Source organism: Numenius arquata, chromosome 9 (genome assembly GCF_964106895.1).
Source record: "Numenius arquata chromosome 9, bNumArq3.hap1.1, whole genome shotgun sequence".
In the NCBI taxonomy this organism is placed as follows: Eukaryota; Metazoa; Chordata; class Aves; order Charadriiformes; family Scolopacidae; genus Numenius; species Numenius arquata.
This window is the reverse complement of record NC_133584.1, coordinates 36,132,195-36,160,056: the sequence shown is the minus strand read 5'-3', so window position 1 is coordinate 36,160,056 and position 27,862 is coordinate 36,132,195. Positions and strand designations below refer to the sequence as shown.

Sequence of the window (27,862 nt, the reverse complement as noted above, 5' to 3'; positions counted from 1 at the left end):
CGCAGGGCACGGCGCCCACCCGCGGGTCCGCCCCCCACGGGGCCGGGCGGGCGGGGCGCTGTCCCTGCCGCCGGTGCTGAAGGGGCGGTGCCGCACCGGCACCTGCCGCCCGCCGCCAGCCGAGCTGCAGCCGCCGGCGGCCGGCCATGGCCGCGCTCCTCTGCCACGGTAAGTGCGGTGGGAGGCGGGGTGGGAGGCAGCCCCCAGCCTCGCCAGGACCCTCTCTTCCCCCGGCCTCTCGTCTCGGCGGGTTCCCCTTACAGCTCCATCCCTTGCTCCTTCTCCCAGGGAGCCTCGTGGCAGGGGGAAGAAGGTACCTGTCAGGGGTTTGCACCCGTGTGCGACCTCCAGGCCCTTCTTCATCCCGGGTCCGGGTAGCGTGTCTGAAGTGGGAGATGAGGCAGGGTAGCAGGGACGGCAGCGGCAGTGGCAATAAGAAGTTGAAGGGGTGATAAGACCCACAAATGGGATGCCTTGTCTAAATAAACAGCCACTTGTTTGCTAAGTGGAAAGCATTTGGAGCTGGCAGTGCTACACAGAAGGCTATGGACATTTCCCTTTGGGTTTGAATGGAGAAAAAGGGAAAATCGACAATGCTGGTACAGAAGGATTTGGTAGAAAAGAATACAATGAGACAAGTATACTTTAACTTCTTTTATTCTCCTTTTCCCCTCTCTACATATTATATATGTGCTGCTTCTCTCTTTAATATCCCACTACTCTAAACTCGTATTCCACTGCTCTAAACATTCTGTAGGTAGTTCTGCCTCAGGTTGTGTTAGAATGAAGTTGTCCTTTATAACTTTTCAACTATTTTCAAACTATATTCAGCTATAATTTGCCTTTCTCCTTTGGAGCTAACTATCTTGCTGCTCTTGCTGTTGGATAGAAACCACAGCTTGCTTTCCCATTATTAATTATTATCTGCCAGATAGCAATTCTGCAGTCCTGGGAGAGACACTAATTCCTAAATTCCTCAGCTCCCAATCTGCAAAATGAGGGTGGTAAAATGTCATTTTTTCTCCCCTTTCCACGTTAGACACCAAATTCTTCAGAACAGGAAATTTTACACATACCTAGTGAATCCATAGACACCTGTTCAAAAATACTGACACCTGTAGAAACCTAAATTTATGTGTCTTCATGTCAAAATGGATCCCTCTAAAAGTCTTAGCTACAGACTAACTCCTAGATCTCCTGAACTAGGAGTGGAAAACAGTCACTTAGTACTCCAAACACCAAATAACTAAAGTGAATGACTAAGGTAATAATTGTTAATTTAAGCAACTGTATAAGCTATAGTGCACTGGATTCTAAAATCATATAGGCCAGTTTGTTTCATGTATGCTTGCAACAGTCCTGTGTATTGCTGAGGAAACAAAAGACCCATCCATAACACGCCTTTAGATCTAAAGAAACCCTTTCTTAGACTGAATTATCTTCAATCATAAATTATGCCACTTGGCTCTTTATTTTGCAAAAGCATCTCCTCCTTTTTGTGGGCACAGTTTCCAGGTGGCTTCAAAATAAACGTGCTCTGAAATAATCCTTACAAAGGAGCAGGAGCTGCTAATTGGCCGCTTAATCAGTCCTACTTTGACTATTCATTTTCAGCCACTGCTTCTCAAAAGCTGTCTTAACTGGAGGGAGACGGCGCAGAGTCTTCGTGCTGCAGATGCTAATCAGATGTGTAAATCTTCCATTGTAAATCTTACCTACAAAATGGGTAAATGGTTAACCAGCAAAATACCTTTTTTTAAAAAGTTCCTGGGTTTTTAATTTCTTATTGTCTTATATTTAGGGTTTTTTTCACCTGTAAGATATTTGGCAACTTTTTTTTTTCTCTGTCATCTGCATAAATAGTGAGTGATTTCACAATTTGAAAGAATTTTGCAGACATTCCCAGGAAAATGTTGTCATAATGAGCTAAAATTGTCCCTATGGATGGGCCAGCTGCACATTCCTCGATGTCAAGTGGCAGGAGCTGCTTGTATCGATCAGTCTTCCAGGCTGACCGACACATAGCCTAATATGAAGGAATATGCACAACTGGGTAAGAATTAGTACCAGCTGTAGTAAGCACAAGTGGCTTCTTCTGTGTCTCTTAGGCACAATAGATGCTATTGCATTTGTCAGTTATAAAATATTAAATGTTGCTTCATCTTTATCAACATGGGACCAGAAAGTGTTCCCTACAATAGCACTATTCTAACACAGGTAAGCATCGTTTCCAGAAAGGACGGCATCACCTCTAAACAGTAGTGGCTTTTTAAGATTGTTAAGAGCGATATTTGATATTTAATTTCTTATTTCACAAACGTATCATTGGAAACATTTAATTTCTCTGGATAGGGTCTGGACAAGTCCTGAGAATATTTCATGCCTCTTGCAGAAGATATTTAAGGAATTAAACAGTGTTGGAAATTCCTCAAATTCCATATGAACTTGCCTGACATAAGGAAATAAAAGTAAACTTCATCAGGGAGATGCTGTGTCCTTCAATACCTAAGGAAAATACTCCCATCAGGTGTTCAGCAGCTAGTTTGATAAGGCCCAAAATCAGTGTCTGAAGCTTAATTTTATAGAAAATTAAGACACACGGTTACAAATTAAAGGTTGTGTTACCATGGGAATGTTGATGAAAGAGCTAAACCCCAACTGATTTGTCCTTTCTTAGCAAGACAAGGCAATTTAATTTTCTACTCATAAGCCAGAGGTGGTGCTGATTTAAAATTCTTTACCTTGAAATCTCTGTATTAATCTTCAGTGTCAGAACTTTTTTATGCAATTAACATGGTCTTTAGGTTCAGTGCACTCAGGAAAGGAGATAAAGACATAATCGTGGGGGTTACTTTCAAGAAATGATGCATCTGTGAAATAAAAACAAAGAGGATGAACAGTAGTGTACTATGAAATGAAATCTCATTTATTATCTAACAGTTGTGTAACTGTCAAATCTCTTTCACGTGGTCTATTCATAGGAATTCCTGTGTAGCCTTTAACTTGATGGAACTGTAGTCCAAATAAAATGCTGTTTCCTTTGAATTTTATACTATCTTCCTTTCTATTATTTATTATGGGTCTCAGAACTGCAGTCATTTCTATATATCTACGGACTGATGTCATATATCGCTATGGTTGATGTTATAATACTGAGGTAAAAACAATACAAAATATGCCATACTGCAGCTTTGAAAATTTAAAATTTAAATTTAATTTTCCAGTTGTGAAACTGAGGAAAAGTTTTATTCTGTTAAAAAGTAACTTGGTAGAAAAAATTGAATGTATAGATAAACTACAGTAAATCACAGTTTTATAATCTAAGTGTAAATGAAAAAGGTTAGTACAATATATATTGTATTAAATAGTCATTATATTCTGTTTTTACAGTGTTGTTCATGTACTTCACAAGTATATCTACTGCCCAGACTCCTGACTGTCTGCACTTGAAGGAGCAATGTCTAAATGCTGCAAATGGATGTGAGAGTGTCTGGAATGTTGTCTGCAATATTTCAGGTAATTCTTAAGGGTGTACACAGCTTGATTTTGAATTGCTGAATGGTTGCATATTCATAGTTTATCATAATATTGCTGTGGTAACTGAATGAAGTCAGTGAGATTTCAAAGAGAAAATGATGGCAAAAGACAGTTAACTTCTGAAATCTTTGACAATGGCCAATACCATTTCCAGTAACAGTCACACTTTCTCTTCAACAAGGTGATAAATGAAATTTCCGGACTATGAACAAAGGGAGAGTCTGAACCAACTCAAGAAGTCTGAATTCAGTAGAAATTATGCTCCTGTGGGTTCCTATTAAATAAAGCCAGTATGCAGCTGGAAAAAAAGTTCCAACCTTGCTTTCCATAATTCAGAGTTGATCTGCCCCTTCCCTGGAGGTGTTCAAGGCCAGGCTGGATGGGACTTTGAGCAACCTGGTCTAGTGGGAGGTGTCCCTGCCCATGGCAGGGCGGCTGGAACTCGGTGATCTTTAAGGTCCCTTCCAACCTAAACTATTCCATGATTCTATGATCTCGCATGATACCCAAAACAGTAGTAGATACTTACAGTAATTTTCAAATATTGTATTAGAATACGAAACAAATCAAATAAATCATGCTTCAAAGGCAGTTGTGTTGTAGGGATGCACACTGTATTTATTCAGTGAATAGTACCTACATGTCAGAGTGATTCACTTGCAGGGAGCGATGGCACAATAAACTGCAGGTTATGACGTGACTAAACCTCCTTGAATTGATAAACAGATTCTCACATAAACGAAAGCAAAAAAATCAGTCTGTCTCTGTTTATTGCACTTCCAACACTTGGTACATCATTTCCAAGTAAAGGATGTTTCAAGTGAGTAGGACCAAGTATTTAATTTTAAGTGGGACCAGGTATTATAAGTTTGATCTGAAACTCATCCTAATCTCTGTTGTCATTCAGACGAAAATGTTCCTTTCTCCAAGAGCCTATTATCTTCTCAAACAAATCTTGGCTATCAGTCACCATCTCTCTCTTTCTTTAAATCCTTCCAAGACTTTGCTGTCAATTGTTGAGTATTCACTTGCCAGGTGGTCTGAATATGGAAGGGAGAAGATGAGTGTGTAGTGTGGTAGTGTCATTAGACCAAGCTAGTAATGACACCTTTGTTGATTGATAAATGTCAAGGGCCTTGATCTGCCTGGGCTGCATCGGCGCTAGCAAATGAAATGGGCCATTCCCTCAGCAGTATAGATGCAGTCACTTGCCCTTAGCCTAGCCCGTGACTTGATCCTGTTCATAAATGTAGCCAAGGGTATGTAGTACATTACTGCCATTTCTAGCAACTTAATTCCATAAAGCAGGCTTTCCATCACTGGGAATCAGAGGTATCTATATCTCTGTGAAAATCTCCCTTCTCCATATATTGAAATTATTTGAACCAAACTGGCCATGTCCTGATGCCATCAACTCTTCTGAGCCTCAGCTGCAGCAGAGTTGATAAAGTGAATGATCCTTTGTCTGTCTTGATGTCAGGACCCAGTCTCATGTTTGGTCTGTGTGGGAAGTCAGGCAGCAGAAGATGCTGCCTGACTTCATGGTCAATAGCCCATTGCTAGAACATTCACCTGCAGTGCAAGCTATCTGAATGCCACTGTTTGTATAATTTTTTTGCAGAGATTTGTACCCAAGTGTCCTAACTCACAAGGCACTATTTAAAATAATTGGAGCAGAAACTATTCTAGGGGGTTCTTCTTAGTGTGTCCTGTTCCAGATATGTATCTGCTTTGCACAGAATGGTTCAATACTTTTAAGAACAGACAGACTAAATGAAAAATACATGATAACCTAATGGTTACAACAGTCCCCAAAGGAAGTGGGTTTCAGCTCATGTTCTCTTGAGTTTTTAAATATTTTATGTGAAGTGGAGCAGTTTCAAAAGATATGGCTGCTGTTTGAATAAACACATTGGAATATTCAGTACTTTCAGGCTGAAGATAGAGATCCAAAGATGAGCTCTCTAGAACCAAACCTCTTCCCCAAATCAGAATTTGTTTAGTTTGCTTCTCTCACATCATACACAAAGGCATTAGCACCAAAACTTCTTGACATAAAGATCAGGATTTGTATTGTAGCCAATTCTTCATCATACCCTGCGACCAGACGAAGTGGGCCAGCATGATGACTTCTGGGGTCTCTCCTTTGGATTTATTGCATTGTCCATTATATGCCATTGTATGTCCATTATGTGCCATTTCCCCCACTTATTGTCCTATGTGCTTATTCACTGATATCAATAGTATTTGTAACTGGGTAAGAGAAACATTCTGAAAATAAATTCTTGCTAGTTTGCTTTTGCATCTGTATATTTCCTTAGGCTAATAGCCTTTGGCAAGGACTCTTCAGCATTGCAGGGCATTCAAATATTGTGTTGGGTCTAGGACAAATTATTCTAAATGTGCTTATTAGGTGCCATGACCCCAGAGGGTGTAAACCCAAAGTCAGACAAATGATGGTACCTCTCAGAGAGCCCACAGAAACAGCGAGAGAAAATTATAACTAATTATAACTAATTATAGTTATATATATAAAATATAATATATTATATATTATATATACTATTATAACTAAATTATAACTATTATAACAAATTATAACTAATAACAGCAGTGTTATTAGTAAGAATAACATTACACTGTCTGTCAAGAGTACTCCACATGTGCAAGACTAAAAACTTCATGGATGAGCTGTAGGAATGGAAAAGTCCCTTCAGTGCTGATCACAAACTTGTTAGTTGGAGGCAACAGTCAATGCGACAAATATTCCTTTTGCTAGTTTCTTTATGAAAAACCTAGCTACAAACAATAATTACACTCCTCTGTGGTGTGAGTTCAATAACTCAATCCCTCAGGCTATAACCTCCAAGTTAAGTGTGTGCATTATTAAGACCTCCATCTTTTGTTCTTCAGAGCAGGTTTGGGAACACTTTCCAGATGACTACCTAAGTCACTCCTTTCTCTGTCAAACTGTCCATCAGTGCTCCCCTACTACTACAGCAGCATTTTCAGAGTCTCAGTTTATAGTCCTCTGAGTCCAATCCTTCTTCCATTTCCTCTTCTGTGCCAAGATACAGCGGGGAAAAAAAAGCAAGTGAAAATGTCTATAAGCCAGCTTCCAGGTCAGGATGGAAAAGACTGAAAAAATTTAATTTTGATGGAATCAAAACTTTTCACTTTGAAAATGTCAAAAATGTTTCAGCACTGAAGAGTGAAGATTTTAAGGTTTGGGGGTTTCTGTTTTTTCCTTCTTTCACTGAAAAAAATAGCAATTTCTGAGCTCTGATTTAACCACAATACATTTTCTTAATTTTTCAGAACTGGAAACATCTGGGCTCAAAAGAAAAAAAAAACTCAAATCTCCTAAATATTAAGGAATCACATTTGGATTTAGATTTGGAAGAGTTTATTTTTCTTAGAATAACAGAATCATTGAGTTTGGAAGGGAAGTCTGGAGATGCAGTCCAATTGCCTTGCCTTGCTCAGGCAGGGTCAACTGCAGGCTGCCTTCCAGGACTGTGTCCAGTTGGATTTTGGATATATCCAGTGATGGAGGCACCAAAGCCCCTCTGGATAACCTTTTCCTGTTAGACTACCATCATATTAAAAAGTTTTTTCTGACCTTTAAATGAAATTTCTTGTACTTCAGTTTGTACCTCTTGTCCTGTCGCTGGATACCACTGAGTCGTCTGTCCCTGTCTTATTCACTCCCCTCCCATCAGGTATTTATACACGTGGATATGTGCATTGGAACAGCCCTGAGCTTTCTCTCCTCCAGGCTAAGGAATCCCAGCTCTCTCACACTCTCCTCGTAGTACAGATGCTCCAGTCCGTTAATCACATCTATGACACTTTGCAGGAGCCACTCCAGTATGTCCATGTCCCTCTTGTCCTCAGGAGCCTGGCTCTGGACATGGCGGTCCAGATGTGATCTCACCAGTGCTAGGGGGGGAAATCCAGTGCTTTCCTCTGCAGTCTTCAGGTGCAATTCCCACCGAGATGACTGAAGAGGTGACTGTGGAAGAACAGAGATTATCACCCTGGAAATGTCAGCTTCTACTCTGTCATGCTTCTATCTGTGGTCCCATGCACATAAATTCTGTACATTTAAAGAAATCAAATTATGAATAATGGCTGCCAAGCATTAGGTCAGAGAGCATTTTTTTGTAAATACCTTGGAAGCATATGTATAAGCTAAAATATATTACCTAGAACTAATCAATGGTAAAGCAACAATAATTGAAAACCAGCAATAAAATATTTTCTGCTGTTCATCACAGCTGAATCAACACAGTGTACAAACAGACCAATACTGATAATAGGTTATTTCTACACAACTTTCAAGAGGCCAGGCAAGGGATCCCCATAAATCTGGTGTGCTTCCTGAGTCTGTCTATGCCCTTTGTCTGTTCATAGCCTCACAACCTGCCTCTCACCCCCTGGTTGTCAGCTGCTGTGATTCAGCGCAGTCTGCTCACTGCGCATGGGGCCACTCTGAACAGAGGTCCTGTACCTGGCTCCTAACCACAACTTGTTAATGTCATGAAGACCAATGAGCTAAGTGAGGCTGGGGTGCTGCATAAAATATGCCAGGATTTGTATTTCTTATTTTCCTCTGCCTACATCTACTCACCTCCACTGTTGAAGTGACCTCAGGACCTTGAAGAATACAGTCATAAATTTTGTAAATTAGCTAATTTTTATACAAGCCCCTCCTGATATTCGTTGCTCTTTTTCTACCCCTGGAATTTGTTCTTCTGAAATTGTCTCCTGAAATTCTTTTATTATCCCTTACTCACTTGATAAAATAGAGTAGAATATCCACCCACCCACCTCCATGGGCCTCCACAGTTCCCATGTCACCACATACTTTCTACCTTGTTTTTATGGTCAGGGAGTGCTTTATGTCTCTGACCTTCAGTAGATCTCCTGAGTTCCTTGGCTACTGGAAAAAAGAAGGAAATGTGAGGGTTAAGGGTCAAAGTCATGGTTTACTACTGAAAACACAGAAGGCAAGTTGGAGAGGGGTTGGAGAGACATAGGCAAGCCTGGGCACCATCACCTCCTCCTTTGCTGATACAAGAGGAGAAGTGGGAGCAGAGGCTGGGAACTATAGCTTTTGCTGGACTGCAACATCCCCCTGCAGCAGTGCACATTTTAATACACCCCCAAACCCTCATTGGTCAGCAACAGTAGCTGGAGAAGGGGCAATGCAGGTTACTGTCTGAAAAAGGATTTTGGGGTGGCAGGATGGGGATGTGCACTCTGGAATAGCTGGTACTCATTCCTTCAGGCACAGGCAAAATGCACTGTTTCCTCTCACAGGCCTTCGCCTAGACTGCCTTCCGCTGCTATTTGTGTCAACAACATATAAATGACGTTAAAACTCTAATCACATTAAAGCTTGTCCGCGGCGGCAGTGACACATGGCTGCTAGATTTGGAGTTTGACTAGAGCACACGGTCTCTGCTGCTCCGTGCTACTCACCAGGGAAGCAGCGAGGCAGGAAGCCAGACATCGCTGCTGACAGGGCAGAGACAATAGCAGATGTGCTTAGTAGATTAAAACCCATCCTCGTGCTGCCCTGTAACCAGCCTGGATGTTGTGAGCCACATACTCCTTATCTTACATATTGTGAGATACTTAATATCTATGAGGTGAAGAGAGGAAACGTGCTGTTTTGGGGGCCTGCATACCTGTTTTGACAAGGTAGATCGTGGCTTTCACAAAATAGACCTTTTTTAAATGGTATTAAACTGCTGCTTCTGTAAATTTCTTTATTACCTTATAACATTCTTAAGCAATGGTAAGTAACGAAATACTTTAAAAACCTTTTAGTCCATAAAGTAGAGGGTTGATTGATTTACCTTTGTACCACAAACTAGTACATGCTCTTTATTTTTACTGCGCACACACAGAAAATATGTCCTGGTAGCCTGTGTGAATGCCTTTGTCATTGAGTCCAAGTGCACACGCAAGCAATGGGCTTGAAACTGGACTGGCAAACTAAGGCTTCTGCCTACTTTTTTTTTTATGTTAACTGCTCCCTTATTTTTATTATTTAGAAATTAAAAATCAGAATATTCTTGGACTACTTTAAGTTTGATGTCATTGCCAAACTTAGACAGTGAAGTTTTTCTACAGGGCAGGAGTCCGAGGCTGTATCCAAATGGCCAGGCATTTGTAGGCTCGTGCCATCTTCATGTGAGTGAGGGATCTGAACCAGAGCTGACATCCCTCAGGATGGGGTTAGCATCTCCATCATCACGGGCTATGCCTGCCCTCCTACCTGCCCTCTCTTGCTCCGTTACATGGCAGTACCTGACCCTGCACTGTGAATTCCCATCCCTCTACCAGGCACCTCATTTCTACATAGGATCATGTAGACTCCCGCAACTCCTGTGCACCTTTTTAGTTTGGTGTCTGTGCCTCGTCTACCTAGAATAAAAGGTATGAGTTTAAGGTTTTATATACTTTGGAAATGAGAACAGAAGCAGACATTCTGGCAATGGGTCAGATCAGATGAAAGAAGGCAATATTAGCACAACTTTATTATATCACTCTGAATGTTATTTAAAACTTGTAAATTAAGGCAGGTTTTCAAACAAAACTAGGTTCAAACCATCTTCTCCGGGCAAGACATATTTTTTTGTGCTTCAATTGAATTGTTTTATGTAACCATATCCCTTAAGCATTCATAAACATTAACAATGTTATAATTTTAATGGTGAGTTCTAGGTAATAGATGCAAGGCAGAAGACACTATTGGATGTAATAGAATCATCCAGGTCCTGGCTGACGAATACCCAGAATTTAAAAACTGTGTCTGCACTGCAGATGATTTCTGTAGCGTCACAACTTTGCTTGGGAAAGAGTGCAGCATCAATAAAGGTAACTAAACATAAAGTTTTAATTATGAAGAGCAAAGAGAAAGATATAATTCTGTAACCCATCATTTTAATTGGCTTCAAGTTTCTTTGCATATTTCTCAAATCTGATAATTAAAAAAAAAAAATTAGTTGTCCTTTCCGTGACATTTGCACTCCAACATGCATATGGAGGCAATGCCATATCTGCTTTTAAATAAACAAAAACAATAAAATGTATGTGAGAAATTCAAATGGCTTCTAAAGCTCTTGCTCAATCCAGTGGAAAGCAAGAGTGAAAATACGATGTGTGTTGAGGGCCACTTGTTGCCCAAGGAGGCCTGAGCACCACTGGGTCTATGTCATGTACAGAGAGCCACATGCAGACACCTTGTGAACGGGAGTGTCAGTGAATGGGGATGCACAGCTGTGCAGTTATGTCACATTGTGTTACAGGAGCACCTTCACTACATCTAGGAGATGTTACTGGATACAGAAACACATTTACTACCTTTATAAAGCTGTACATATTATATAAAATGCACGTATTTAAAAATTCTATTGTAATCAATGGGCCCAGCTCCTTTAAATTTATTTTTTATTATTCTAAGAACTTTCTTCCCTTCAGAAAGACTATCTCTATAATTGAGAATTACTTGGTGCATGAAGGCTTGCAGTTTCTGATCCAGTGTCTCCTGGAGTAATGACTCCAGGCAAAGCTGACATGAGAGGTAAAACCAGCCAGTGAATGACGGTCTGGAAAGTGAGCCCCAGGATTGATTCCCGGCACTGATCCATCACTCCCTGCTGGCATCAATCAACGTACACCACATAGCAGTAGAATATATGGCTTTATTGCAGAGGAAATAATAACACCCTGATCTGTTACTCCTTGCCCCATACAAGAAGAGTGGGTATCTAAAACCTGATGATGTCATTGGAAGAGTTACTTTTGCTTCTAGCAAAATGAAGTAATTTCATATTTTTTGGTGATTTCTTACCAGTATATTTCTCACCAGTAAGTTTGGATGGAGTTACACTAGTAACAGTTTTACCTACAGATGATTGTTTATGGTATTGACAAATACTTTCAGAAGCAATTCTCCCTGTCTAAATTAAATGAATACTTTGGGTAATGAATGAACCATCTTCTGGAATTGCCATTCTCTCTTTACAAACTATGCATTAAATTAAGATGATAATCCATGATATGTTCCATCTTTAGGTGGTTAAAATTATGTGAGATGAATCCCTTTATGCAGTAATTTTAGTGGGGGTTTCTCATATTACTGTTAGTAGCTGAAGTGTTAAAACAGACTGTATTATACAGCTACCAGGACATAGTAAGCATGAGGAAGATTCGTTAGTCTGCAAGACTCTGAAATTATTATGTATTTACTTACAGCTCAGAATGAAACTAGGGCTGTTTCATTCATTTTATTGCATTAAGACAATTATCCTTTTCCTGAATTTGTTTAGAGCTGACCAGTGATGATGCTCCATCTTCCATTTGATTTATACCTCTGTTTGTACCTCTTTGTATAGAGTATTTGGAAACTTCCTCAAGATCAGCTACTGAACTGAGTTTTAGGCAACACAGAAACCCCAAACACCAAAGACACCCAGAAGAATTAGAGGACGGCTGCAGTATTGCAAAACAACGCTGTCAAGAGGACCCTTACTGCTTTTTAGTGTATAAGAGCTTCCAGCGAGCATGCCGGGCAGACGTGGCAAAATGCAGGCTCCCGATGGTCAACCAGGAGTGTTTCTCAGTGTGGAAACAGCTGGAGAAAACAGTGCTAGGAGAGTGCAAGTGCCCAGAGCCACTTCAGATGAGATGCATTAAAATATGGAAGGGAATATTTAACAACCTTTGTTTACAATACTCTCAAGAGAGCCAAGCTTCAGCAGCTAGTGAAAATGATGATGATGATGATGATGATGATGATGATGATGAAGATGATGATGATGATAAAAGTCAGGACACCGACACAGGTTAGTGATATTCCAGCAGTCTGAATGCTTTCATATGTAACTGTAGTGCACAAGTCTGTGAAAAACATTTTCTTAATAATCTGCAGTTTAACACTGGAAACAGGGTAGTTTTAATGGGCTTATTTAGATGCGAATGAATAATGTGATAGCAAAATGATAGCTTGAGTGCAAATGCTACTGTTCTTCAGTGTGTTAATTTGATACAATTTGATCCAAATCAGTCCCTTTTTAGTATTGCCCTATAACTGGAAACAATGTAAGGCCAATAACAATAATTTTCTAATAGCAAGAATTATCTGCCTGCCTTGACTTTAGATCATGACAAGCAGTTAGTTGAGCTTGAAAACTGAGTGCACTGATGAACGCATTAAGGCCTCTGGCCCTTATTTACTCACAAGAAATCTGACTTTATACTGCACTGAGCAGCTCCAAAAACTCTTCTTGAGCTCATAGGATCTATAATTATGTAGAGAATGTTATCAGCAGCCATTGATAAACTGTGCTTTCACCCCAAAACTTATGAAAACATGTAACAGTGATTTTAGAGTTTGTTAACAATCTGGCAGGTCATATTTGGTCAAGCTAATTTGTTTTATTCTTGTTTATTTTTACTACTGGCACTATGCCAGCAACACAGCCAATACTTCAAAGTTAAAAGCTAAGCTAAGGCATGGTCTATCACTTATGCCCGTATCTGTATCTTTTTTTTTCCAGACAATATTAGTACGGAAACAAAATTACAATGGAGTTTATCTGCTCTCTCCAAACAGGGTAAGTCTGATTTACTTATGAATCCTAATAACTGAATGAATACTTTTCACTCAAATGACTGAAGAGCAGAGAGTCAATAGATCCAACACAGAATCATAGAATGCCAGGTGGGAAGGGACCTCAAAGATCATCTGGTCCAACTGTTCTTGGCAAAAGCATGGTCTAGACAGGATGGCCCAGCACCCTGCCCAGCTGAATCTTAACAGCATCCAATGTTTGGGAATCCACCTCTTCCCAGGGGAGATTATTCCAATGGCTGATTGTTCTCATTGTGAAAATTTTTTCTCTTGTGTGCAGTCCCCAGGAGCAACTATACCCATTACCCTGTGTCTTTTCTATGTGACTCCTTGTAAAAAGGGAGCTTCCGTCTTCTTTGTAGCCACCTTTAAATACTGGAACATGGTGATAAGGTTTCCCCTAAGCCTTCTTTTCAGAAGGCTGAACAAACCCAGTTCTCAGCCTTTGCTCATATGTCAGGCTTCCTAGTCCTTTGATCATCTTGGTGGCCCTCCTCTGGACCCTCTCCAGCCTATCCACATCTTTTTTGTATAGTGCAGACCAAAACTGAACACAATATTCCAGGTGTGGCCTGACAAGAACTGAGTAGAGAGGGATAATGACTTCTTTATCTCTGGTGGTGATGCCCTTGTTGATGCAACCCAGCATCCTGTTAACTTTCTTTGCCACAGCAGCACAATGTTCACTTGCATTAAGCAGCGTTGGGCCCAGTATCGACCCCTGGGGGACCTAACATATGACAGGTTGCCAGTTTGAAAAGGAGCTATTTACCACCACCCTCTGGGTGTGACCTTTCAGTCAGTACCCCACCCACAGCACAGACTACTTGTCTAGAGCATAACATATCAACATATTTTCGGTCAAGCTACTGGGTAGATGAGAATCCAAAAATGTCAGGTAATAGTCCTGATCCTGTTAAATTTACAGAGGCAAATCTTATCCCTTAGTGTCAGAATTATCTAGATCTTTTGGGAAAGTTTATAGCATAGGCTAGAAGTACCTAAACTAGCTTTAAAAGCAGAGAAATGTAATTTATATTCTGTTCCCCATTACTTACTACATGGCCTAGAATAAGACTGCATGCTGGAGACTTCAGCAGCTTCAGGTATCCACTAGCCAGTAGCTTTCAGAAACTGTTACATACCATGAAGAAACTTCCATCTTGCCAGTTTTCTCTTTCTTCTCCTTTATTTATCTACCAGGGGCAGAAACTTGCAGGAGGGTGGCTTATGAGGGCCAAGCAGTGGAAAGGAAAAGTATAAAGGTCACACAATGAGTTTAAAAGAGGCAATGCTGCAAGAGCCGGATCAGTTTTTGGGAGTCACGCTTGGTTTTAGTGGGAATGTTTCAGGCAGGATGACTACCGATCATCTCTTGAGAAAGGTTTTCTTGTGATTTCATTTTAAAACTGTTCTTCCTTTCAGCATACACAGCAAACAGAACCTGTTTGGATGTGAACAAGGAGTGTGTTGAAGATGAAGTATGTAACAAACAGTTGTCCCTGTACCTTAAGGTTTGCTCAGTAAATAAGAAGTGCAACATGGAAGAATGTCAAGGAGCCATAAGATTCTTCTATCAAAACATGCCTTTTGAAGTTGCTCAAATGATGACATTTTGTGATTGTGTCCAGTCTGATGAGTCCTGCCACAGAGCCAAAGAACTTCTCCACGGCAAGCCCTGTGCAGTCACTGCAGTTCCAGCCCCATCATGTCTGAATGTAATCCACATGTGCGAAGAGAATGAATTGTGCAGGTAAGAAGAAGAAAGATTTTGCCCAGTAATGTGCTTTTGAATAATGTTTTGATCAAACAATTTTTATATATATGCCACATATCTCCTCTATAAGAAAATTATTTTCTGCACTGTATCTACTGTATATCATCACTTCTGTTTGACATCTTCACAAATGTCTGCATCAGCTGTGGTAATTCCACAAGTAAATCGAGAAGGTCCATTTTCAGAAAGGTCTGGAATCTAGGCTAGGCTTTTCTTCTGCCTGTTTCATGGTGCTTAACACCATTTCTGCTAGACAAACTATGCCGTTGCGTATTTCCATTACCACTTTCTTCAGATAACACCTGCCAGTCTGCACCTTTGCCCTCCAGCAGTTTGCTCAAATTGTGCAGCAGACCGGACGAAGTTTGTTTGGTTAAAGTAATTACCTTTTCCACCGCAGAGTCTGACCCTTTGTACCCAACTGCCTCACAGCCCGCTTGGCCCCTTCAGAAAACTTGTCTTATTCTTTTCATCTCAAGCAGACCACCAAATTCATGAAGAAAACACAGTTTTCAGATTTAATTTTATTTTTAGAAAACATGCAACAGGATTACCCCATATTCGTAGTTCTACTTAATTACCACCATTTGAGGGTGGTCAATTGGCCCACTTTGGTTTTCAGTGTAGTCACCAGTTCCTTTGTGGATTAGACCTGAATTTTACCTCAAACCTCTGCTCAAATTAACCTTCCATCACCAAACCAGGAGGCCAAGACAGGCTTTCAGTTCCGTGCCAGCTATTCAGATTGATGTCAGTGGGAATTGCCCCTTTTTATGTCAAGAAGAATCGGGCTACAAATGTGTGTCTGTGCATGTGCATGTTTAGACATGTAACATCATAATGGAGGCTTGCTGAATTACCTGTTATTTTGGGAACATTAATGTTTCCTGGCCCTGACAATCAGTGGATATAATTAGCATAATTAGCCTGTGAATTATGGCTAGCTGTATCTGTAAGTCAGAGGTGAACAAAAATAATTCCATTAGCACAGAGGTGGCATCTGCTTTGAAACCTTTGCTTGTAATGAAAATATTTACAATAATGTCCCAGCTGGTATTGTAACAGTCCATGCTGTTCCATGTGACTTGCTTGTAAGAGTTTCACAATATCAAAAGTAAATTAATAACCAAATTTTATGATTAGGAAAAAAATGCTTTAATATATTAATGTTCAATATACAACAGTTTATCGTTTCCTAACATTTAATGTAGGTGATAAATTAGTTTCTAAATAATATCTACAGATTTCTTAGTTAACTGTTAATAGATGTTTTCTATTGTTACACATAGTGCACTAAAGGCCATTCTATCCCAAGAGCAAATAAACTGAAATCATTTGAGCTTATTGATCTAGAAAACAAGTTAATTCTTCTCATAATTTTCTCCACTATCAATTAAACTATAAGGTCAACTGAATTACTTCTGATTTTTTCTGAGCCTTGGACATTTTGTATTTTGTTAGCATTCAGGGGGAGGAGGGGTTGGCATTGGATATCAATTATTTTATGTAAAATAAGTTGAATATTCATTCTTCCTTCACACAGCTTCACAAACTGATCCCCTAGAACGGCATCTGGTGTGGTTTCATTGTGGTGACTGGTCTTATTCCTCTCTCCGCAGTTCTTCTCTGAGGATCTGAGACTATTGATATTCACAGTGATTTTTGCTAGACCTTGGGAAAATCTCCACAGGTGCCGATTAGAAGTGCAGGTGCTTTTTTCTCAAAAAATTTTTCAGTAAAACCAAGTTTTTCCGCAAATTACAATTTTGCAGATTTCACTCAAACCAATTAAGCATAAATCAGAGCAGGATCTAGGCCAGCTATCACTGAATATTGTGATTTTTAAGGCTAAAGTGGTACCTTGGGAATACACTCTCATTTCATGATGATCCTTAAATGTCTTTTTGAGAAATCACAGAGTTTTTAAACCATCATTGCACACCTTTTTTTTTCTCCACCAGGAAAAAATACACAGCTTTTCAGTCAAAGTGTTGGAGACACGTGACAAAAAAATGCTACGATGATGAAGCCTGTCTTGAAACTTTAATCAAGGATGACATGCCCTGTTCTGCAAATGCTGATTGCAAAGCAGCCTACATCAGCAACTGGGGCACGATGCTGCGTGTGGAGTGTACCTGCCACAATTTGCCTCCTGCGGAGCAGTCTTTGTGTGAGCTCTTCCACCACATGCTTCACAGCAAATCCTGCTTCAGTGAGTTACGTGAGTAAAACATAAGATTTTAAAGAGTAATTAAAGAGTATTAAAATGCTGGCTTACACCAAATCTTTACTATAGCTTTGCTACCACTGATTTCAGCAAGATTTACATCTGCAGGTTTTTTTAATCCAAATCAAAATACAAATTGCATGTACAGTATTTTCTTCTGGTTTGGGGAAATATATTAGCAGTAAGTCAATAAAATTGACTACACGTCTCATTGCATGAGTTTGCTGGAATAACAATAAAAGAATAATTTCTGGGGTCTGTACTATTACACAGGTTAGAAAAGTCCAAAACCTTCCTCTCATTGGCTTCATGTACCTCAGTACACTGCTTTTGCAAATAATATGACATATTATGTTGGTTTTTCTTTCTTTTCTTCTTGGAGTCTCAATATTAGTATAGCTTACACACACTTAGCAGAAGAGTTCATCCCACAGAAAATAACTTCAATGATTTAAATAGGGCCTCTCAAAGAAAAAGCTGCTGCAAATGGAGGCTTTGGGATTTGGCCTTCAGTAAAAGCACTGGGGCTAACTCAGATGTAATGTACGTACTTTCTCAGGACCGCTAGAGCCCTTCATGTGCTAAATCAGCTACTTATTTTTGTTAAGTAAAAAAGGCCTTGCCAAGTCTTAGTTTAAGAGAGAATTGTTAGTGCCACAAAGGACAATATGAGAGCAGATACTCATGTTTTAGTCTGAATCAGGAGTGTGCCCTCGAAGCAAATCCCCAGTTTTTTCCCCACTTATTGTGCCATGGGTCACATCACAGGGTGGTTCCTGGACTCCTGCAGCCTAAAACTGAACCTGGAGGTCCATCTGCCACCATCTGCAATGCTCCAGCTACATCCAGGCACCCGGTCCATGGCCCAGATTAAAGACCAAAGTACCCTTTTCTCCTCAAATCTCTGATCTATCACACCAGTTAATTTGCTATATAAATCCTCTTAGGATATACTACTAAGCCAGTCGTCTTATATATGTAATTATATGTATTCTCAACCTAGCTTGGGAGAGGTAAAAATATCTAAAGGTTTCAATGAAAAGCAATTACTATTTCGTAGTTCCATCTGATGGTCTGTCTTTTAAAAGCATGTATTAATTGCATGCATGCATTTCATTGAATGAATTAGCTAATTTTTAGTTTTAGCGGCCAAAATGTTACCACTGATAAGGGTGTAATTTTTTTCTTGTCACTCAAAGTCTACCGAGAAATTAAAATCAAGTTGCTGAATCACTGCCCTTAAGCTTAGTTAAACACTAGTAAAATTCAGACTCTGAGAAAAGATTAAAAATCATATAACAAGTCCCCTGGAAAAGTGATACCATAACACACTTAAATTTGAGACTACTGGCAGTGATTTTTCCGATGAATGTTATTTATTTGTTTGCTTCCTTTATGTCTGCATTTAATGGTCGAAATGAGGGATCACATCATTCTGTTAGTTATTCTTTACCTACAAAGGAAAAAGATGACCCTCATGTCATAATAATCAAATAATTGCTCATGAGCTTTTGCCGTTCCCTGAAGCAGTCTCAGGATAAAATGTTGTGGGTTTTTTGTGATGGAAACTTCCTTAACCTAATCGGGATTGAAGAGCAGGAGCTTGCTTGCTCCTGCGGTGCAAAGAATTCCTGCCAGTTAAACAAAACCAGTTTGGGGATCCTGGGCCTTTGGCTGAGTAAAGGATTAGTCCCTACCCTACAGAACATTTGCAGAGCCTTGCAAATCTTGCTTTTGTTTTTTCTAGATGTCTAGTTGTACTGCGGCTAAACTGAAGACAGAGATGACCATGGGTTTGATTGTAAGGCAGAGTGCTAAATGCCAGTATCTGTTCAGAGATGTGGAGTGAGTGGTCTGTTGCAGACCCCATCCAACCCCATCTGCCCTGAGTGTGAGCGTTGGATAACTTTTGCTCTTGAATTGGTGATGATTTTTAACATTGAAATCTTTCTAAAAAGACAAATGCTCGGGGCTAGCAAAAAGGATCTTTGCCTCTAGAACTGGTGTGAACAGACCTGCAAGTAGTGTTTACACCGTCACATCTTCCTACTCTTTTATGGCACTGCCTTGCTAGGAGTGTTTGCTCTTGGGGCTGTGCTTACAGGACTAAAGCTAGCTGCAGACTCAATAAAAGGCAAGAACTGTCAGTAACTGGCTGCTATACGAGACAGGAGCACAGTGTGGATCAGTGACAATGTAGGATCAGTGACCCAGCAGGAATAAGCAAAAATGCCAGTGACAGAAAGTAAAAAGTTAAGTTTCAAAAATATTTGACCTCTGGGTTGTACTTTTGAATCTCACAGAAAAAATACATTGCAAGGAGATTTAGTCCATTGCGGTTTAGACAATGTTCCAGGCTGCAAACAAGAGCCTTTGTCATTCCTTGTCATTCCGCTAGGGAATAAAAATTTCTCAGCTAACATTTCATGTAAGTGACTATGCATAGTCTTGTATGGTTTAGCCTCTTGGTCTGTAAACGATTCTACTTAGGTAAACCTTTTATTTTTCATTTCAACAGAAGATATGTATTTTCAGATGCATTCATGCCTCTGAAAGGACAGGCCTTTGTGAAAGAGTTGATTGAGGTCTAGCAATTCATTTGGAGAATAAACTCTGCCTTTTGGAAATTACTTCAAACTACTACCCATTTCTCATCACTTATTTTGGTAGGCCCAATTCTTTTGGTGAGCCTATTTCTAAAATAGTTTATGTGAAAGGAGAATTTAAGCTGTTTTGAGGCAGAGAATATTTTTAAAGCACGCTTGTCCCCCATAAGAGAAGCTACAGGGGAGGCTTTACTGAGATGTCAAAGGAAGAACTGTCATTCACTCATTCACTTTGTTCATCCGGTATCAGTAAACAATATTTTTAAATAGCTGCCTTTATAAATTCTGCGACTCTCATCATAACACAAACCACCAATATTCACTTGAATTATTATATTAAAGTAATATTTTGAATGGATATTTTCATTCCAATATTCAGGTCAAAGTTCCATTAAGAAGAAAGGTTTTCATTGGGTAAATACAGAAATGCCAGGAGAAAAGCTTTCCAGAGCACAGTTCCATTCTTCTTCAATTAATGGTGAGTTTGGGCAAACCATTCCATGATTTTAACAGAAGTACTCTTGAAATTTCCCTTGTACCATAGGGAAGACTAAAGGTTGGGTCCCTCAGGTGGTTTCAGGTGAGTGACCTCTACCTGTTGCTCCCCTGGTCAACATAATGCGGAAAAATCTCTCTACCTGTTCAGCTGAGCTTATATAACCACCAAATAAAGATAATGAGACTGAACCAATTTCTCTGATAAGTGGTTTTGAAATAGATGTCTCACAATCACTATATTATAATTGGGGAAAATTAAGCTATTAAGCCTGCCAGAGCCTGACTCTCTGTACAGTCATTAGAGAGTAGTAGTCATAATGCGTAATACAAATTATTAGCTTTGATGTCACACCTACTTCTCTATTATCTCTCTTGACTTTTTATGCCATAGTAGTTGCAACAACAAAATTACGAAGCCACAGTAAGTGGTCTGAAAAGGGGCTTGTGTTACAGTCCATCAGACTTTTCCTTCTCATGCAACAGAAGGGCACAGCAATTGCGGTTCATGATATCCCATGGGTTGAAGAGCTGCATCTGGTTTTATTTCCATACATTTACAGTAAGCCATTAAGTGACATAAAGTTAAAGGATATTGAATTAATATACAAATTTTCTCATGGCTGAAATAATATTAGTTCTATATTTCCTTTTGAAGGACCCAATTACAAAGTGAGAACACTAAAGAGCTTAATGCACAAATATCAACTCTAATGAGAGTGACCTGTTCCACCCTGTGTGGGGCAGATTACAATACTCCTGATACTATTGCAAATTGATTCCCAGAACTGCTCATACTGAACACCTTTAACAGTGAAAAAATAATTCAAGCTCTGCATGCAGTACAAAGTGAAGGGACTTCCATCATCTGCATCCACCACCCTTTAACTATTACTGAAGTGGGCAACCTGGGATGCATGAAAATAGACTCATGGGAACGGGATTGCTGAGACCTTTATGTGAAAAATTAAGCATTCGGCGTGTTAAAATTACTTAAGAATTATGCATGCCATCCAAGTGCTCTGTATAGCTAGAGAAGAATGTTAAGGACCCTCAGAGGAAGGGTAGTCCCACCTTTTCAGACTGTCTTTGCTGGAAGTGTTGGCTTTTTTTTGCCAGCTACAGAGGGAGCCTGAATCTCTAGCTGGAACAAGACTCTAGTGGTTAAATAACACAAGTTATAATGCAAGAAATTCTGCTCTAAGTGAGAAAATGTAAAATGGGAGATATTTCACCCCTGTGACTAGTTCTAACTGCAGACCCTTTCAGTGAGTAAAATGTATTATACATTTCCCTCAGAGATTCAGATAAATGTCTGCAAAAAGCAGCCTGCACCCAGTTAATTCTGTTCGCATTGAAGTCTGAATACTTTCCAAAAACCTGTCCTTGAACTCTTAACAGAATTTTGGATGGCCTTAGAAAAATAAAAAGAATGCTGACCAGCCTAACCCATACAATAAAATATTCCTTCTGTCGGAGCTGTCATGTACACTAGATGGGAACTGTCTAAGCTATAAATGTCTCATAGGAAGCCAGGTCAGGGAGAAGAATCTGATTCAAGATATCTACCTGATGATAAAAACCATATTGCAAATTGTTTCATAAATCCCACTGCCAAAAATCTAACCCGGTATCCCAGATTCATATGCTAGTAAATATGCATTACTCAGGCTGCAAAGGGAGATATCATCTTTACAAAATATTTATCTTTACTGAAATCAAATCCCAAGAAGAATCCCCGGGTGCAGAGGCAAAATGGTTAAATTGTCAAATACGGCCTTTTGTGTGTGTGAAGATATTTGAAGATCTTTGCTTCTTGGCTGTTTTCTGCTTGGAAAGCTGGAGATACAGTTTGCTCATGTCCCTACATCAAAATCTCAGAAAATCCTTTAGTTAGCTTGTCATTGAAAGATACAAGGATGTCTTTCACCTTTCACCAATTTAAACCAATGACCGTCTACAGATGAACACGCTCAGAAAAAACTCAGTATTTCTTTAACTTTTTCTTGATTTTATAATTCAAAAAAACCACTGTTCAAAAAACAGTAAGATTTATCCATTCTATGCAGTGGCATTGCGAATTATGCCATTGGATAAGATTGCTTTTAATAAAAGGAGTCTTTCATAATAGATAATAAATTTAAACATATATATACACATATATTCATATATATTTGCAAATAAACATAAACCCGTTTATGGAAGAATATTATTCCAGCTTTTGGTGTAGCCATATGACAACAGGATTCTGTGACAGTCTTGACTGGATTTACACTCATTCACATACCCGGGGGGGTACGGGGCAACCCAGTCGCCTGTGGACTGATGCAACCCCGTTAACAAGATGTGATGTGGGCAGAGTCCTCGCCATGTAAAAGTTAATGAAACTTTTGCTGTAAGCTTAGATGGGGCCAGAATTTTATGTCATTTTGGAAACAACATCCAAAAGTGATAAATCAAACAAAAATTCCCCAAACTTCAAAAATGTTCTTCCCTACTTGGTTATGCGCTTTCATCCCGATTTTGACTTTATCCTATGCAGACTATCGCCATGATTTTACAGATTCACATAATTTAAAAGATTGCTTCCCACACTTTAATTTGAAAAATGATTCATGTGTGAAGATAAGCAGTTACTTTCATCAGCATAGAGCTTTGGAGCTAAAGTATTTTTTGGCTGGAAGAGAAAGCTAGAAATACAGAACTTTTATCCTGTTCTTGTGAGATACAATAAAATTGGGCTTGACCCAAAACTTTTGAAATTAATCTCATTTCTTCTCAAATTGTAGAGTTATCATATATTTCCTACTGAGGAGTTTTGCCATGAAGAGAATCTAGATAAACAAGTAATTGGCAGGGTTTATCTATAATTATACCGGCTGCTGTGGGAACTGAGATTAGTTCAGCTCCAGTGACTTTAATTTGTAAGGTATGAAACATTGTCAATTTGATTGTTTTATAAATGTAGCAAAAAGCCTATGACAAGCTGTGGGTAGCCAAGAAACCTCTGAGCACCAGCCAGAATTAATCTGTTTGATGAATATTCACAGCCATATCACTATGTATACATAAGCAGGAAGATTTACACAAGAGTGTAATCCCACTAATTGTTCCAGCTACTGAGCCCACAGCTATCCTCTGCCGAACTTCATCACTGGAAATGTCCATGTCTCTGTGTAGACAGCTCCAGCTAGTGCTTCAGCGGTACCTGCAGCCCCAGTTGTCATGTCCCTGAGGTTTGCAGCCCATCCTAGGAAGGCCAAGACATGCATCACGCAGCTGCGGTGGCCCTGCTGTAGACCTGCCCTGAGGTGAGAAGGTCCGCAAGCTTCTCATTACTACAGGCCACCTCCATGGTACAGAGCAGCCCTCCCACTGCCTCGCAGCAGCCCTTCCCCTTGCAATGGAAGTGACTGCTCTCCACTTTTGTCGATTCGCTCTCTACAGGAGCAAGCTGGAAACATCTCGTGTTTTAGCCACCTCCTATTATAAGTCTTTAGACACCATATGTGCCTTTCTTTCTTCACGGTACATGCAGATATTTGTATCCCTTTTCCCCATCTAGTCAGAGAACCCAAACCAGGTTTACTCTTCTGTACCTCAGTTGAAGAGAATTACTGAAAGGGACAGCTGTTTCTTAGCAGAGTAATGACATAGGCAAATTATGCACACCACATTGTTTGCAATTTCTGCTAAGAATAGAAATTATTCCAACATTTAATCATGTTTTTAATGCTTATGATGGCTCTATCTGCTCTCCAAAGCAGGTTGGACAGCTGGACTTGATGACCTTAAAGGTCTTTTCCAACCTAAGGGTGCTATGATTCTGTAATTCTGGGATTCCAGTGAACTAGGAAAGGGCAGACAGCATGAGACCTAAGGTTGTTTACTGATCCGTAGCTACAAACGTGCCTAATTTCAGCCACTGTTTTTATGGTTTGTTAGGGCACTGTTTTTTAAGCCTTAACTTGTTTTTAGTTAGAACATCTTCAGATGATCAATACCATGTATACAGACATCAAAATGGGATAATATAGCCCATTCTGTCATACAGGAATTGAAATGTGGATTCTGGTAGTTTTCATGGACAACATTTGGGATGAACAGAGCCAAAATTTCATATCTGTATTTCTTAAGTTCCCTAGAACTTTCAAGAACTGGTGGGATATAGATTAATAGTGAAAATTTCTATAAAATATCCTTTGGACTTCTAAAGAAGAGCAGAGTGCCTGTTGAGAAACACACACCCCAACAACATTTTTAAAGGAAGATGAATAAACACATTCAAGTAGTTAAACCACAAAGAATATATAAAATAAAGAATTAGCTCTCCAGCCACAAAATTGTGCCCTCTCCTAGCCTTACAAATTCCCGTAGTTCTCAGAAGGTAGGAGAAAATATATGGCTTCTAGCATGATTTGATCATTAACATTTTTCTTGAGTTCCCCATAGAACTGAAAATGTTATACTCAATCAACATCCCTTTTACCAGCAATTACTTCACTAAAAAACATAGCATTTTAGAAGATTTTCACAAAAAATTAGAACATTTTAATTTTATTTGATAATTTCAGAGTGTTTTGTTTTATTGAAATGAAATATTTTTTCCAACTTTTTAAAGAAAAATATTACAATGTTTTGGTGAAATGGTATTAGCCCATTTTTAACCATCCATGACTGTTGCTCCTAATGATTTTCCTAGTCTTGTGGTAAGTGATGTATTTTAAAAACTTCTATTTGCCTTCAATATGTGTGAACCTTACTTTCCACTTCAAAAAAGTGGAAAACTTTTGCTCCTACTACTGCTCCTGCAGTTGGAGAAATTTTTAAAAAATAACTGAATGTACAATTAAGAATCAGAAACTGAAAAAAATCCTAAAAATTATTCTTTTCCTAAAACTTATCATCTTAAAGAAATGTGCCATGAGCGGAGGACCAACTGCTGATCTATTTTTTAATGTATAATAGAAGTCCTGACTGAGACTAAGATAGACCTCGCCCCTCTTCCTTCAAAAATTCACCACTTTAAGAATCTTTCAGTAACTTGCTGCATTAAGTGGTATCATTCTGTGCAACGTGTAATGGTTCAATCATTGCTTTCATTTTTCTTTTATTGGAAACTTGACTTTTTGAGAAAAAATAGCTTTTTGAGAAAAAGTGAGCGTCATCCTGTAATAAGGACCAGGCAGATCCAACCCCCTGCTCAGCTCTTGCCCATTGATTGTCTTGTTGTAGAATACATATTCACTCTCTCTTACTGGAGCTGCTCCAGTGTCCATACCACCCGTGTTTGTACTACACTATGCGCTAGATCCATCGCATATATGTAGTGTATACAGAGATGTCTCATTTTGGGTCTGTGTCTGCATATGCACGAAGACACAAACAAACAGAACATATGATAACTGATCACTGATTCAGAGACCAGAACTCACAGCCCAGATAAGTGGCCCACTGATGGGGCCAGGACTCCCTCTCTTCCTCAGTGAATGTTTCACTGACTGTGTAAGGTGGAGCAGCTTGGGAACAGCTAAGGCTCTCTGTATGTGAGTTCCTATGTAAACAAAAACTTATTTAATTGGATGAACGCAACAGAATCAGTGCAACAGAAAAGCAACAGGAGGGTCTCATGCTTTACGCTTGCGGCTCTGGAGTTGAGTCCTTTTGTCACGTCATCTAACCTCCGCACCACTCCATCCCAGGTTCAGGGCTTACGTTACATTCTCAACTGAAATTTTTCCTTCAGAATATTTGATCAAAACGGATGGATTCATTCCTCCAGGAAAAATATGCTTCTCCTTATTTGGAAAACAAAAGTTGAAACAACTCCCCGTTTTTCAACAGTTGGAATTTTTAGCACATAAGCTGCCTAAGTGAATTTTTGGTGAGAAGCCTAAAAGAAAGAGGAAACTCCGTGGGCACAGGGCCCAGAAACAGTGTTAGTTCCCATTTTACATTAATTTGATTCTAGATCAAGTATGGCTGCACACTGCAGTTACGGTAATATGCAAAAAAGGAAAAGAGGTCTAGCAGGTAAGTAAGAGGCAGGTCTCCTCTGATACACAGAACAAAATTTATACCTTAAAATCAACGGGGAGAATACTCTGAACCACCAACCAGAGTAACATGCTGTTCCTCTGGAGTAGAGTAAAAGGTAGTGCTACACATATGAAGAGCCATTGGAGCTGGTATTTACTAAAAGGACTCCAAAAATGATTTTGTACCAACTGGTGAAGGAAGAGTTATGCCTACCATTGGTATGCCTACCATTGGCATACCACCTAGGTCTTTTTCCTCCTTTTAATTACTTATTACTATTGATAGCTAAGTTAGCTTACGTAAGCATGCATTCCAATTCAGATCTCAAATCTGATTTTTATTACTGAAGAAATAAATGTTTCATGTCTGCTTTCTGCTTTTTACTTCTAGGCGAAACAGTCTACATTATTGCCTATTCCTCCTGCATAGTTCTCATCCTAGGAATAGTCCTGTTGACTCTCCTAAAGATCAGGTAATTTGATAGGGATATTAATCATTGGTTCTAGGAAATAGGAAAAGCAGAAAATGGTTTGACTTAGTTAAGAGGTTGGCACTGCGATTGTCTTTAAAAACAGTCCAGCATGCCCCAGTGATGGAAAGAACTGACATTGTGGGTGTCAGCAGGGAGGAGTGAAATACGATGCGTATCTACAATGCCCTCCATTCATGCCGAGATCCCAGGCTTCAGGAGGTTTCATTTCCTGTCCCATGGCAGGGGAAGGTGAAATCTGAATTCAAAAATTCTGCGAGGCTACCTTCCCAGCCCTGTAGCAGGCAGAGGTAATGCAGAAAGGAAATGAGAATATTCAGCATTATAACATATTTAGAAACCAAACTGTGAATGCTGCTATTGTAGTTAATATTCTTGCCAAATGCCATTTTTGCTGATAGGATTCTGTAAACATTCCCCCACACACAGTATGAGAAACTGCCCATAGACCAATGCTTGGTAAGAAAACAGAAATGTGCATTCACTTAGTCAAATGAACATGGCCTTCCCTTAAATGATACATTTTCTTGGACCAAATTAAATGGCCAGATTTCAAGAATTACACTGTCAGATGATAGGTAACAGAACATGATGTAGCAGGAGCTATATATAGTGGGAGGGATATTGAGTCAAATTTCATTATTAAATTCAGAGGCAGATCAAAGAGGAATCATGCAGAAAAATGCAAAAGGCAAGTCAAGGATATATGGGAACAGAGGCTTTCTCTTTAGGTTTGCAGTTACAGGAATATCAGCATATAAATAAAACTCAGATTTAAAGAATACAGAGGATGGAAGAAAGAACAGTACATTAATAATGGTGAAGGGAATTATTTTATACCACAGCGTTCATCATAAAAAGAGGGAAATTTTGCCACTGATTTCAATTAAGCCAAAGTTCAAACCAAAAGCTGTATAGTTTATTGTTAAATGCATGCACATTCTTTGTTTTCAGAGCCTGCAGAATAAAACATGAGACAAGAAGTCCCTCGCCAGACCATTCTTCTGAAACATTTATGGTCCATTATAAAAGTCACAGATGA

At 39.4% G+C, this 27,862-nt stretch overlaps 1 protein-coding gene across 1 annotated transcript; it reads left to right on the top strand.

The window, feature by feature from the left end:
- The first annotated feature begins 146 nt into the window (after positions 1-146).
- GFRAL (GDNF family receptor alpha like) lies at positions 147-27,862 on the top strand. The gene is made up of 10 exons (XM_074153934.1): positions 147-168; positions 3,391-3,516; positions 10,270-10,428; positions 11,949-12,398; positions 13,113-13,169; positions 14,612-14,939; positions 16,925-17,184; positions 20,176-20,274; positions 26,721-26,802; positions 27,775-27,862. The coding sequence occupies exons 1-10, from the start codon at positions 147-149 to the stop codon at positions 27,860-27,862; spliced, it is 1,671 nt and encodes a 556-aa protein (XP_074010035.1).